This window comes from Phaeodactylum tricornutum, chromosome 3 (genome assembly GCF_000150955.2).
Source record: "Phaeodactylum tricornutum CCAP 1055/1 chromosome 3, complete sequence".
Lineage (NCBI taxonomy): Eukaryota > Bacillariophyta > Bacillariophyceae > Surirellales > Neidiaceae > Phaeodactylum > Phaeodactylum tricornutum.
This window is the reverse complement of record NC_011671.1, coordinates 1,334,041-1,347,520: the sequence shown is the minus strand read 5'-3', so window position 1 is coordinate 1,347,520 and position 13,480 is coordinate 1,334,041. Positions and strand designations below refer to the sequence as shown.

General features: G+C 50.9%; 7 protein-coding genes across 7 annotated transcripts; 4 read left to right on the top strand and 3 right to left on the bottom strand.

The window, feature by feature from the left end:
• Positions 1–432: 432 nt before the first annotated feature.
• On the top strand, positions 433–1,695 carry PHATR_44221 (predicted protein; the record flags this gene model as incomplete). Its single annotated transcript, XM_002186476.1, has 1 exon — positions 433–1,695. One exon carries the CDS (start codon positions 433–435, stop codon positions 1,180–1,182), a length of 750 nt encoding a protein of 249 aa, XP_002186512.1. The 3' UTR covers positions 1,183–1,695.
• A 1,290-nt stretch (positions 1,696–2,985) lies between these two features.
• PHATR_18808 (predicted protein) lies at positions 2,986–3,625 on the top strand (the record flags this gene model as incomplete). The annotated part of the gene is made up of 1 exon (XM_002186475.1): positions 2,986–3,625. The coding sequence occupies exon 1, from the start codon at positions 3,008–3,010 to the stop codon at positions 3,623–3,625; it is 618 nt and encodes a 205-aa protein (XP_002186511.1). The 5' UTR covers positions 2,986–3,007.
• A 26-nt stretch (positions 3,626–3,651) lies between these two features.
• Positions 3,652–5,519, bottom strand: ACD1 (short chain acyl-coenzyme A dehydrogenase). The gene is made up of 3 exons (XM_002186199.1): positions 5,120–5,519; positions 4,545–4,960; positions 3,652–4,436 (listed from the first exon to the last, which is right to left on the bottom strand). Exons 1-3 carry the CDS (start codon positions 5,384–5,386, stop codon positions 3,809–3,811), a joined length of 1,311 nt encoding a protein of 436 aa, XP_002186235.1. The 5' UTR covers positions 5,387–5,519; the 3' UTR covers positions 3,652–3,808.
• Positions 5,520–6,406: 887 nt separating this feature from the next.
• HemF_2 (coproporphyrinogen oxidase. coproporphyrinogen III oxidase. coproporphyrinogenase) lies at positions 6,407–7,285 on the top strand (the record flags this gene model as incomplete). Its single annotated transcript, XM_002186474.1, has 1 exon — positions 6,407–7,285. The coding sequence occupies one exon, from the start codon at positions 6,407–6,409 to the stop codon at positions 7,283–7,285; it is 879 nt and encodes a 292-aa protein (XP_002186510.1).
• Positions 7,286–7,380: 95 nt separating this feature from the next.
• Positions 7,381–8,721, bottom strand: PHATR_10585 (predicted protein; the record flags this gene model as incomplete). Its single annotated transcript, XM_002186198.1, has 3 exons — positions 7,381–7,488; positions 7,560–7,741; positions 7,998–8,721. Coding segments are annotated over 3 exons (1,014 nt in total), but the record flags the coding sequence as incomplete, so codon positions are not given.
• Positions 8,722–10,775: 2,054 nt separating this feature from the next.
• Positions 10,776–11,724, top strand: RabX2 (predicted protein; the record flags this gene model as incomplete). The annotated part of the gene is made up of 1 exon (XM_002186473.1): positions 10,776–11,724. Exon 1 carries the CDS (start codon positions 11,035–11,037, stop codon positions 11,722–11,724), a length of 690 nt encoding a protein of 229 aa, XP_002186509.1. The 5' UTR covers positions 10,776–11,034.
• Positions 11,725–12,001: 277 nt separating this feature from the next.
• PHATR_33598 (predicted protein) lies at positions 12,002–12,304 on the bottom strand (the record flags this gene model as incomplete). Its single annotated transcript, XM_002186197.1, has 1 exon — positions 12,002–12,304. The coding sequence occupies one exon, from the start codon at positions 12,302–12,304 to the stop codon at positions 12,002–12,004; it is 303 nt and encodes a 100-aa protein (XP_002186233.1).
• Between the last annotated feature and the right edge of the window lie 1,176 nt (positions 12,305–13,480).

The window sequence follows — 13,480 nt, the reverse complement described above, 5'->3', positions numbered from 1 at the left end:
TGATGTTCATTGGCTTTTAAATACGGTGATCTCTCCTCAACGCGCTTTGATCGAAATCTCTACTACAATTATCAATGGAAGGTAACACCACCGTCACGTGAGAGAGAATATCAGTATCCCCTGTCTGTACGAACGTCGGTATCGTCCATTCCATCGCTTTATATTTTAGGTGCCACCCATATTCGTACAACTGACAGACAAGAAAGCATGTCGATGCCAAGCTAGGTAGCTAGGTACCCTCATTCCAAATCACTTCAACTCGGATGATGCAACAGTGCGAAAAAGTGTTCGGACCTTCCCTTCAAGGCTTTCCACGGTCGATTCCCACCGTTCACAACAAAGAAAAGCTGTCTCACCAAGCCACTCTATGCGTATAAATTGATACCCTCCTCAATATCCTTCTCCTCGTTTCTAGTTTGCACTGTCCACACCATGAAAAGGCAAATCTTGCCCTACGTATTCCTTTGTTGTGGAATCCCTCAGGTGGCTTCCCTTTCTCTGTCAGACACGAAACATCCAGCACCAAGTGTTGCCAGAAATCCCTCGCAAATCAGACCGTTTTCGACGGAAGACTCTCCGGCGAGACGTCCAAGTCTCAGGGCTGAAAAACGTCGCCTCCAGCGGAAACAAACGACCTCGCTCAATTCTTCCCAACAGCGCCGGAAAGAATCGCTCAGAGTCGGCAACAATCCACTCTTGTCACTTAATCTCAATCTGGACGCCCTGGCTCGTGCCCAGGCGGCGGATCGGGCTCAGGAGCTTTACCAGCGCATCGCTGCCCTCCACGAAGAAGGATACTACGCCGTTGCGCCCGATACGGTCAGTTTCAATTCTGTTCTCAAAGCTTGGCAGAACGACGTGCACGGCGCCCTGAAGTTCTGGGAATCCCAATTTTCGCCACAGGGAACGCCTTTCGCGTCGCAAGGGACGTCCTCACACACAACAATGCAACCGAACACACGATCGTACAATATTTTGCTATTGGCCTTGGCCAAGGCGGGACGGGCGGCCCACGCGGAAATCGTGCTGCGCTACATGCAGGAACCCGACCCGGTCTTCATTCTTCCCGATACCGTCACTTACAATACCGTACTCCTGGCGTACGCCGTGACGGGTTGTCTTGCACTCGAATCAGATACCGCCGTACGGGCCGAATGTTTGCTGCAGGAGATGATTAATTAACGTACTTGGCCCCCGACGCGGTTTCATATAATACAGTCATTGCTGCTTGGGCTGCTGCCCATCCCAACCGACACGGTGCGGAACAAGCGGAACGTTGGTTGCGACGCATGACCAATGATGTCTCGATCGCCAAATCCACGACGATAGAACCGGATGTTTATACGTATACAACCGTAATTCAAGCATGGGCGCGTGTGGGGGACGTCTCCCGAGCACAAGCTCTGCTGGACGAAATGCCCGTACGGGGACTACATCCCAACCGCATCACCTATACTGCTTTGCTACAAGCATACTGTGCCCAGGGTCAAGTAGATCAAGCTGAACAAGTTCTAGAAATCATGAAATTGAGTACTCACATTGGTGCCTTGACGCGACCCGACAATGTGGCGTATTCCGTCTTGCTGGATGGGTGGGCCACCGTGGCGGATCGTCGACCAGAAGAAACCGTCACCGCCGTGACGCGCCTATTGGAGGAGATGCAGCACTCGTCGCGGTTGTCATTGGATTGGCCCGATACGACACCGACGGCACAAACATACACCAGTGTCCTCCACGCTTTGGCACGGACACGCATTGCCGCGTCCATCTGTGAACGCATATTGCGCCAGGATATGCCTCGTCAAGGCATCCAGCCCAATGTCATTCACTGTAATACAGTGTTGGATGCATTGGCTAAGTCACCTCGTGCCGATAAGACGCTCTGTGCGTTGAAGCTGTGGGAGGAGGAAATGGAACACAAAGGCGTGGAACCGGATATTATTTCGTATAATTCGGTCTTGGCATCGGCAGCAAATGCGTTTGGCAAGCCAGCGGTCAAAACGGAAAGTCTGCGGATTGCTTTATACCTCTTCACACAACTGAAGCACAAAACATCGGCCGTCCTGGCGCCTACCTCGTTGACATACTATTACTTATTTAAGGCGATCCGGAAGCTCTCGCTGAATGATAATGTCGAACGCCGCTCCACGCTGTTGTCCCAAGTTTTTCGCTTGTGTTGTGCCGACGGCTGCTTGAACAACGTGATTTGGGAACAGATAGTGTTGCACGTTCTCGAGAATGAATGGCGGGGTTGGCTGGGGGTCAACGCCAGGGACACAACGCTGGTCCGAGTGCAAGATTTGCCTGCGGCGTGGAGCCGTCGGGGCATGAAACATCGACATCGCACTCCAAATTAGAGAGGAAGGGCTTCACTAGTGGTGCTGTGATATTGGAATGTATCTGCTATAAAACGGAATATCTCCGAGTGTATTTCCAAACGCTTCAGCATACGGTCCACTCGAACTCGACAAGTTCATTCCTTTTTCCACCTCTGGCGTGCTCGGGAGCTATTTAAAGATTGTGCTCTGCCAACGTCTGCTTAGTCCTCTAGAGTCTTAACTCTGTCTTTGCTTTTTTGATATTTACCCGTCGCTCGAATCGAAACACGGGAGTTTCATAGTGAAGGGCTGTCGGAAATGTTTTTACGATGACTCTACTAGAAAGAACTGGAAACCAACCCTAACGAAATTCCCCAGGGGCCCAGGGGGGAATGAACCCGCCTCACTGCGTTTCACTGTCGAAGTTTCAGATTTCGGTAGTGGCGGTTTCATTCTCATTTGGATTTCTAATGTGGACCTAGCTTTGCAATCGGTACCTCTATCTACATACATAAAGACATTTTAACTTACCGAGCGAAGCATCGCTTTCCTAGACAGGACCAGAAAGTCGTAGCATGCTTGGTCAAGGGACATCCTTTCTATTCCTCACCTTGACTTTCCCTACGACTCCACGAGCCTTCGTTTCAACGAAATCCTGCCGTGGCCTTACTTCCAAATTCTCCCTTTCCATGTCGTCTTCCAAAAAAGCCTTAGTTGTTGATCCCTTTTGTTTCCGTCAGTTCGATGAACACGCCGATAGCAAAAAGTACGGTGGGACGGTCTTTAGTCTGTCGGTTGCCGACTTTGAACGCATTGTCAACGAGAGGTTCCAATCGGCCGACTTGAAGGACGGCTACGCACCCTTTTGCAAACACGTATTCTTGGTCAATGATTTTACCAACGCTCGGGTAAACGTGTTGCCCATCACAGAAGAGAACGAACACCTGATTCGTACCAAGTACGAAGCCCGCAACGATAAGGAGCTGCCCGTCTTGGCTCGATTCTTCCCACAAAACCTTGTTGGGGACGATTTGCCTGTAGCGAAATACCTCGACTTGATTCTCTATTCACGGGAACAAATAAACAAAGAAAATGCTTCCCAAGGTCGGGATCCAAATCCAGCATCGGCACCGTGGAATATTGTCTCCATCAAGGCGCAAGATGTACCGGATGAGCTACCCATGAATCCGATTACCGCCATGCGCAATTCTCTGGGGAAGGCCGAGGGCGGTAGCGGAGTACCGTTGGATCGAAAGGCCTACGCGGAAGCCGTCAACTATTGGAAGGACCATGCTGTGATTTCGTAAACCGGAAAAATCGAAGTCAAGCTTTTGGGTTGTTTCCGCAGGAGAATACTGTTATCGATAGCTACTGCTAAATGGTTGACCACTAGCTCAGCCAAACTCAATATCTAGGCCTTTGTCCTATCGCTACGTGCTTAGAAACGAGCAATGGCTTCGGTATCACTTACTTGTCGATTCCTTTTATATTCAATTGGAATTCTTGTACTCCTTCAAAACATCATTGGCAATCACCAAATGTTGGATTTCACTCGTACCTTCGTAAATTTCGGTGATTCGGGCATCACGATAATGCCGTTCCGCTGGAAAGTCTCGAACGTAGCCCGCTCCGCCCAAAATCTGTATCGCTTGGTGACTGCACATGGTCGCCGCTTCCGATGCCGCAAGCTTGGCCATGGCGGCTTCTCTCGTGAAGCGTTCCCCGTTGTCTTTGAGCTGAGCAGCCCTCCACGTTAACAGCCGAGCCGAGTCCCGAGCCACCGTCATGGCGCTAATTTTGTTTTGTATGGACTGCAGCTCAGAAATCGGTTTGCCAAAGGCGTGACGCTCCAAGGCATACTTCACGGCACAATCGATCGATGCCGACGCGATACCCAACGCCTGTCCGGCCACTCCAATGCGACCACCATCCAATGTCTGCATGGCAATTTTGAAGCCCATTCCGGGCTCTCCGAGCAAATTATCTTTGGGAATACGGACATTGTCCATAATCAGGTTTGACGTCGACGAGGCCCGAATGCCGAGTTTGTCTTCCTTGGCCCCCAACGAGAAACCGGGAGCGTCCATTGGAACAATAAAAGCAGAGATTCCTTTGTGTCTGGCAGAAGAATAGAATAAAAAACAGTGACAATGCAATAGGTGAGTCAATAAAAGGGTCACGGCAAGCACCTTTATCGGCATCGCACGACAAGGTTTGTCTCCTTACTTGAGTGACTTATCGGTCGTTGCAAAAACTATAGCAGCTCCAGATTCGTGCGCATTCGTAATCCAAGCTTTGGTTCCGTTCACAACCCATTCATCCCCATCGAGTGTCGCCGTCGTAGCGGCAGCACCAGCGTCACTACCATTTCCTGGTTCCGAAAGACCGAAGCAGCCAATGTTTAGTTTGCCGCCCGAGCCATCGTCGCACACTGCGTAGGGTGCCGCCCATTCTTCTTTCTGCGCGTCTGTACCAAACGTCTGAACTGGGTACAGGTAGAGGGAATTGTGTGCACTCATAATGACTCCAACCGAAGCACATCCACGAGAGATTTCTTCCATCGCAATGGCGTAGGACATGGCGTCCAGTCCTGATCCCTGGAACTCTTCCGGAGTGTTAATTCCCATGAGACCCAGTTCCGCCTGTGGTTTGAGAAACAATCGGCAGGAAAAGTAGCTGGTGAGAACATCAAAAGCTACGTGGAGAACCGTTGTTTCTCCATTGACTGTTGGAAACACATCTATCGCTGACTTGCGTCAGCCGAGGCCCCCGAGAAAGGTTCCATCTCCAGGACGACGTACCAACTGAGTTACGGCGTCTTTCGGAAACATGTGTTTTTCATCCCACTCTCCGGCATGCGGTGCCAGCTTTTCGTTCGCAAAATTGCGGCACATTTCGTAGATCATACGATGCTCTTCTGGAAGCATCGAGTATGTCATGTAGGATTTCCTGGACAAACCAGCTAGGGGAGACGAACCGACAGCCTTGTTCGAGGCGACGGAACCACGAAACGCGGCGTTTGCAAGACTTGGACGAGCAAATGTAACAGCGCGAGTGAGCAACGACATGATGATCAGTGTGGAGATTACGTTGGTGTTCAGGGACAGGGAGGTTTTTTTCGGAACGACTGCCAACGTCTATTGATGTCAGCTAGTTCTTGCTGGCAATGGAAGTAATTTGTTGGAGCCACCGACACAAGTGGACCAGATGGGCCCGAACGCAAAATACTGGCAGCTTTCGAGATTGACGCGCCGTCTTCCATTTTCCTCACATTCTTTAGCCAAAACGTTTGGAAGCATACTTGGTCGAAGGCAGTCAATAGCAGAACACGACAGATCAGGAGTGCGAATCCTTTTCCAGTAGATGTCAAGCTTCGTGATTCGCCAGACGACAACAGAAAGGAGTCGTATTTTAGGTCTGCCCGTAATCCGGGGATGAGCCGAGGATCGGAGAAAAATACCCGGATGAGCATAGTCAACAATCCAGACCAATGAAAATGCTTTGGCTCCGCAGGCCGGCAACTTGAAGTCCTCCCCCAGCCTACCGTGAGGCTGAAGATCGATCCTCACATTTTGGGAACTTTTCGGTTCGGATTACGGATGTTTCGCGTCCGGGGATTGGATTTACGTTCAAGAATTCGCGTTGTGTCGCGCTACGTACCCACATCCATCGCAGGCATGCCTAAAATGGGTTCCACAACCTGGTCTCATACTTCCATCCTCCATTCCTGGAAATCAGGAAACGTGCACTACTTTGCAACCGTGCCAACACCATGAAATTTTGCATTTCCATCTCGCTAGCCGTGTTGGGTGACTATCTTGTAGGCACTCATGCCTTCACGGGTCCATCGGCACTTTCTCGGACCTCCTTTCTTTCCATGGTCTTCAACTCGGTCGACTCCGAGAAAACTATAGTACGTACTCGTCACACACTAAAGTGCCAAAGCTGGAGATAATGCGGATTGGTCGGAATCCTGAACTCATGAATTCATTGCTTTCGTGCGGCTATAGGACAACGTTGGACTCGCCAGTATGGTGGACCCGGATTTCGAAGGTGGTGACAAGGAACTCTTGATCAAAATGGAACGGATGCTTCGCGAAGCACAGCTCTCTATTTGCAAAGCTATTGAAGACATCGACGGTGGGGCAAAGTTCCAGGAGGACGCATGGGTGCGCGACACCGGTGGTGGTGGTATGTCGCGTGTACTCGGTAATGGCAACGTTTGGGAAAAAGCAGGCGTCAACCTTTCGGTCGTCCACGGTACTATGCCACAAGAAGCCTTGCGCGCGGCGACCGAACGAGGAGTCAATCGTGGACAAGATGCGGTTCCATTCTCAGCCTGTGGTTTGTCTTGTGTAATGCACCCACGCAACCCCCACTGCCCGACGATGCATTTCAATTACCGTCTCTTCCAAACTGCTGGAGGAAATTGGTGGTTTGGAGGTGGCACAGATATAACTCCTTCCTACCTCGTGGAGGAAGACATAAAGCATTTCCATGGTGTATACAAAGATGTTTGCGATCGACACGACCCCGAATACTACCCAAAGTTTAAGAAGTGGGCCGATGAGTACTTTTTGATCAAGCATCGCGGGGAGCGCCGGGGACTGGGTGGGATTTTCTTTGATGATTTGAACGATCGCGATCCAAACGAGATCTTTGAATTCTGCAAAGATGCCGTCAACCACGTTGTCGCTGCCTATGGTCCCATCATCGAAAAGCACAAGAACGACTCATTTACGGAGGAAGAAAAACGCTGGCAGCAACTACGACGTGGACGCTATGCCGAATTCAACCTCGTCTACGATCGCGGAACAATATTTGGACTCAAGACCAACGGTCGTACGGAAAGCATTCTCATGAGCTTACCGGAGACGGCCCGATGGGAATACGATCACCATCCGGAAGAGGGATCACCAGAAGCTGAGTTCCTAGACGCATGTATGAACCCTCGGGATTGGGTGTAACAGAAACGGCGCAATATGCTACTCTGCAGTACCTAAGGAGATTTTTACTTGATCATTATTATCATTGTGTGCGGATAGCATGTTAAATACATACACTACCTCTTCATTTTTGACTGCTGGCCAAAAAGCTGTGCAATTTGAACAGTTGTTGTGGCTTGTTCAACTGATTTATCTGGCCGACGGCGTTTAAAACGAGGGAATCTCTGCAAGGACATGTGATATATGAGGCTGTTCCGATCCTTTCAAATTGCAACAAAAACAATCCAGAACGTACCATTGCGACCCCTCGTCCTTGAGGGTCATCTAGAAGACCTGCCCCTGCTGTATGGGCCTGACTAAGTGAAAGGTCCGCAAAAGAAACTTCAAAAACTTCCATCGGTTTGAACCAAATACTAGGCGTCTCATTTGTAATGATATAAGTTGACGGTGGAGTAGTGGTGTAGCAGTTGACACGTCCTTCCAAGAGTCCATCAGCTACCTCAGCAGTCTGGTCTTCCATGTCCTCCAAGGATTCATCGTCAGAGGCAACCACGTGGCTTGCATTTGATTCTTGCACGACAGTCGCTGCATCAACTTTTGGATCTCCAGAACCTACTTTTTCTGGATATGGCTTACCATGGAAATAAAAATTTTTAATGGCTACTGGGTCAAAGCAAATGAGTAGACAAGTACAAACGTTCAGGCATCTCATTTCTTGGCAGCAAGTCCTTACCTTGATACATGGCGTCTGTAAAGCTCATACACCGGGAGATGGAGCGGAAGGCTCCTTCGTCTTCATCGTACACGGCAAAGAGTATTGGACTTAGGAATCCCTTCTGTGCTTTCCGACCGTTCCCGTACCAAGCTCCTATCGGTACGACATCGATTGTATCGGCATAGCCCACAACATAGTCTCTCTTCAACTTCAGCCAGAGCTGACTGCGTGTCCCCGATTCGTAGCCAAAGGTGCGACAGGATACGTCAGCGTTCGGTGCGTGATAGCCTTCACCTGTGAGTTTAATCATGAGGCCTTCAGCACCATCCGTGACCGCTTGTTCCAGAGTAGCTCTCAAGAGTTCGTCATCGAAAGTGGCAAGTCCAACCGATTGCGCGTGAGCGAATCCAAGTGTCTCTTTGAATACCTCTTGTAAAAGCTTTCTTCGCTTCCAAAAAGGAACCTTTAAAAGTGATTCTCCATTGAGGTACAACAAATCAAAGGCGTAGATGCGAACTTGAACTCTATCTCTTTCAACGCTTTGACTTCCTCGCCGAGTAGACAGATCTTGAAAAGGAAGCATTCGAAATTTTCCTTTCGTTGCGTCCATGTAAACACCAACTATTTCGGAATCAAGAATAAAGGAGTGCACCGAATCACTACGTGCTTGCAGCAAGTATTCTGCTACGTCGGGAAATTGCTCCGAGTTGTCCAGCAAATGGCGACTGAACAGTCTGACGGTGGATCCATCCCAATGAGCTTGACACCGTACACCGTCGTATTTCCATTCAGCTAAGGCGCACAGGTCCGTTTTGTTCTTCTCGTCGGACATGAATTTCCGTACTTGCTCCAAAGAATGCGCTGGATTGGCCAACATCGGTTGGACAGGAAATCCGATTGACAGTGAGCATGTTTTCTGTGCATATTCTACGCCGCCTTCCAACAAAGCGCGGGCGATTTCGTCGAGACGTGGGCAAATGTGGTACGTTTCTTGCACCATGTCCCCTATCCTCGCCTGTTCTTTCCTGTCTAACAAAAAACTCGCTTTGGCTGAATTGTCTAGCTCAAACTCGCGTACAGCTGTTGACAACCCCTGTAGAACAGTCTTTATTGTGGCGCCCAACCGCATGTTGCCCAATAAAGTGCGGACCAAAAAGCAAAGCTCAACTTTATCCTTGGAAGCCCTCAAAAGCTTGACTAGTAATTGTTGGCGATTTTTCTGGCTACCGGTCCCGGGTGAGACGGTGGCGATCTCGTACAACAGCTCATGTACGCGAACGAGGCTCAACTCAGGACTACTGGGCGACTTCGAGCTCTCGGTTTGCGCGACAAAAAACTGCTGCGCCGACGATCGTGACAGGAAATACTTTGCCGCAACATCCCCGAGATCCCCCAAGTCGCGGTACGATTGGCGCAAAAGATTCCGCGAGACGCCGGTAACGGTTTGCACTGCTGTTGACACAGCCGCACCACTGACCTGCAGTGTCACGGCGTTTCGACTGTTGCCTTCTTTTTCCGGAAGCGACAATTTCCCAAGAATCAAGTCCAGAGCGCATGTCAAAACTCGAGCATCTTCGTGGCGTGGACGTGTCGAGTCGATTCCACCCAGCGCTGTGATTACTTTCCAAAACGTGCATCGTAGAGCCTCAAGCTTGGCGATTCTCTTTGTTGTAGCGGTCAGTTCCGCAAACATTTGCGCTAGCATGGCATACGATAACGGAGCTTCATCCGCGATGAACTCCGATTTTAGCGATGCAGCTGAGGAAGTCATTGTTGACGCTTTCGTGTTTAGGATATCCGAATCAAGGGGTTGGAGTGCACAATTTTCCGCGGACAACAACTGTGGGTGAGACTTGGGTCCATGACAATAGTCAGACTGGGCCTGGTCTTCGACTACATGGGATGACACTTTGTCGTGATTGTCGCCTTGAGGAATTGCCTTTTTTTTCAACCGTGGAGAAAAGAAGGATTCCATCCTAGGACGTGACCGTTTGGCAGGCGACCCCTTTTCCAGAGAAGGAGGACCTGTGGGCTTGGACGTCACGTAACGCGACGATTGAAAGCTAAACGGTTCCTTTTCAGCAGATTCAGCTTCATTTTCGGAGTCTTGTTTGGGTGTTGTCACGTTTGCGACTCCTGTCAATGCGGCAAAGTGTATCTCGACGGCTCGTTCTACGGATCCGCTCGCCGCTTCCAACAGCTCGATGGCTCGGGATATGGAAATCTCACATATGCTACGAAGCGAGTTTCTAGCCGTCTCTTGATCAACATGTACCTGTTGTGGCTCAACGTTTTCATCGGCCATGTTTTCCGGTAGTACTGCTCTCGCTCCTTTACGAATCGTACATTTTCGTCTGGTCCATGCTCATTTTTCTTTCTCCGCGAAATGAGTCGAATATCGAACTGTAAGCAGAACGACCGACCAAAAAAGAAGTCTGGTCACGGGTAGTGACCCTAACCTACCCAAATTAGGGCCGTTTTTCCCAAAAGAATCCCGGGTTCTCTGTTTCCAACGCTGGAGTAACGGATTTTGACGTTTGCTTTCTAGCATTGCTCCGTCCGTTCTGCAGTCCCGATGCGCCGGCCGGCATTGCACGTGGTTTTAATAGAGCTAGAACACGGATCCAAGCGAACACGCGCACAAGCCTCGCCGGGTAAAAAGTCCGGTTTCGTCGTTGTGCGTGTGTTGGCTTGCCTTGCGTTTGCCAGTCTTGTCGTGCGTCGTCTAGCGTTTTGCCCACAGTTGCTGTTAGTTAGCTTTAGCGGACACGGACAGTGAACAGAAAAAGAAACCGTACCCAACGAGAGCAACCCAACAAACGAAACGAAAACGATACGATTACGGGTTTCTTCCTCCAAAGTACAGTCAAGGACGTTTGCCCTTTCACTCACTCATTCGCTTTGCTTGCTTACTCATTGACTATCTGCAATCTGCGAATTGACTAGCGAACGCACGAAAAGAAGGATTAGCGTACTAAGTCAAGTCCCCGTCTACTTCCGTGAGTGCAGTGCCTGCCGGTAGTCAGCTACACCTTTCTTTACACACAACGAGAGCATGTCGAACCGAGCCACGGGAGGAGCCGGCAAACCGCCGCTGTACAAGATTGTCATGCTGGGCGATTCGGGCGTAGGAAAGACGTCGCTCGTCGCGCGTCTAACGAATCCGGATCGACCGCTCAATCACGACATTTCGGCAACCATGGGGATTGAGTTCGATACGCAAATGCTGGACACGCCGCACGGAAAAGTCAAGGCCCAAATCTGGGACACCGCGGGGCAAGAACGCTTCGCGCGGGTTCTCCTGCCTACCTACTTTCGTAAAGCCAAAGGGGTGATCCTCGTGTACGATATCACCAACGCCAAGTCCTTCGAATCGCTTGCGGAACGCTGGATGGCGCAGTTGCAGGATCACGCCTCTACCGATGATCTAGCCAAACTCCTCGTTGGCAATAAGAGCGATTTGGAAGCATCGCGAGAAGTATCACAGGAAAAGGCGCAACAATTCTGTCAGGAATACGGTATGGAAATGTTGGAAACGTCGGCTAAATCCGGAGAAAACGTTCTCACTTCCTTCGAAAGATTGATTGGGATTGTGCACGATCGGGCTCTCACCTCGCAAAAGTCCCGAGGAGGCATTGCAGGCCTGGGTGGTCCATCCGGAGGAACATCGTCGGCGACGCCAGCCACGGTGAACTTGGACGAAACCAAGGGTGCCAACACCGATTCGGCAGCGTGCGGATGTTAGACGAAAAAATGCCGTGTCGGGTGATCCTGTACGGACACTTGTTCATTCACACGGATTGGGCTTTTGTTTCTCTCATTGACGCGGTTTCATTCTCTAGGGTTTTGGTGGTTAGACCGGTGGGCGCTTCTAGTAGAGACACGATGCGGCCACACCATTGCCACTCGACAGAGTTTACAGTAGATCGGAACGAATAGTAAGCATGCATGTTATCATTGTTCCCAACCCCCAAAATACGACACTGCAGTAGATTTGCTCTATGGCTCCTCCTAGATGTATGCTACCGCGCAGCTGGAGCTGGAAACAGTGGCTTGTGAATGTTGAAAAATTGCGTGTCGGACACGGTCCACCGGTATTTTTTCGGAGCACTCGCATCTTCCACCAAACTCAGCGACAATAGCGAAAAGTCACCCCGGGCACGGAGTGACCCGGGCAACAAGACGGGTACGGACAATGGAGTATTCCCACTGCGGAGCTCGGCCGCGTGGTGTGCCGCCGAGCCACTGGAAATTTCCAAAGCGGCTAGTTGGCGGACGATGTCCGAGCAGAGAAAGGCTTCGTGTCCCGGTGGCCACGGGTCCATCCGACTTCCCCTTTCCTGATCGGTGGAGGATTCTGCAATTGCCAAATTGGCGTAGTGCCTGACCAGAATCGGTTGGGCGTGTCGAGTCGCAAAGGGGACGGGATGCTGGGGTGGACCAGGAAGTTTCAGGAGATGGTGCAGCGCAGTATCGTATCCTCCGTATCTGGTACGGGTTCAAAGGAGAAAGGACAGCATGAGAACACATCTGTATCCGAGAGTGCCGAACTAGACACAGACGCAACGGTGCCTTATAAGCTGACGTACTGTTTTTGGACTTGGACAAATTCCTACGTCCATCGTCTCATGGTGGCGTCTCGCTCATTCTCATCCGACTCCAAGTCAATGCCCTCCGCTTCGTCTTCCGTAACATCGGGTTTGCGAGATAACCCCGGTGCCGGATTGTCGTTTGGTTTCGGGCCGATGTGGCGACTCGTACAAGTTGGCGTGGGAGGGATCGCCCATGGCGGAACAAGAATCCAAGTACGTCAATCCGGCACAGCCCAAGCCCGGTACCAGTGGTAACCACTGTTGATGCACATTCCGTGAGTTTGGCGTGAGGCAATTGGGTGCGGCAGTGGCCGCATTCGGTGCGAGTTTCCGCAGCGGGTCCGTCATTTGGGGACAGTAAACGACCCGACAAACGATGCTTTCGAGTTGCGACAGGGCCGCGGTGCCGAGTCCCTCCAAGGCGGCGGATTCTTCGCGCGTGCGCTGGAAGGTGGAATGATGCGCCGCGCGTTGTTGACGTCAAGAAGACAATTTCGATTGTGGGGTGGATTCGAATTCGACAGCATCGATGGTGGTGGCAGCTGCACGAGCGACTCGACCGGATTGGTAGGGACGCAAATCGGAATCCCGACAAGAGGGTCCACCGACGATACACCAACCAATCCGTGAAGAATCAAAGAGTGAATTGCGCTGCATCAGTACGTACTGGGAAAAGGCGGACGCCAAAGGCAGGTCGATATCGGCGACGACGAAGGCTTGAATGGTGGGAAGGACTGTTCCGTGCTGGGCATCCAACGACGATGGCATGTGTGGTAAGTGCAGACTCGCGAAACACGCGTTGTCCCGACACGATTGCTCCCCCGAAGACTCCATTCCAGCGGTCTAGTGGTAGTCAGTCCTACTGAGACGGAATTACAAGCGGAACGCAGTGGTACTAGCAGTAATGCT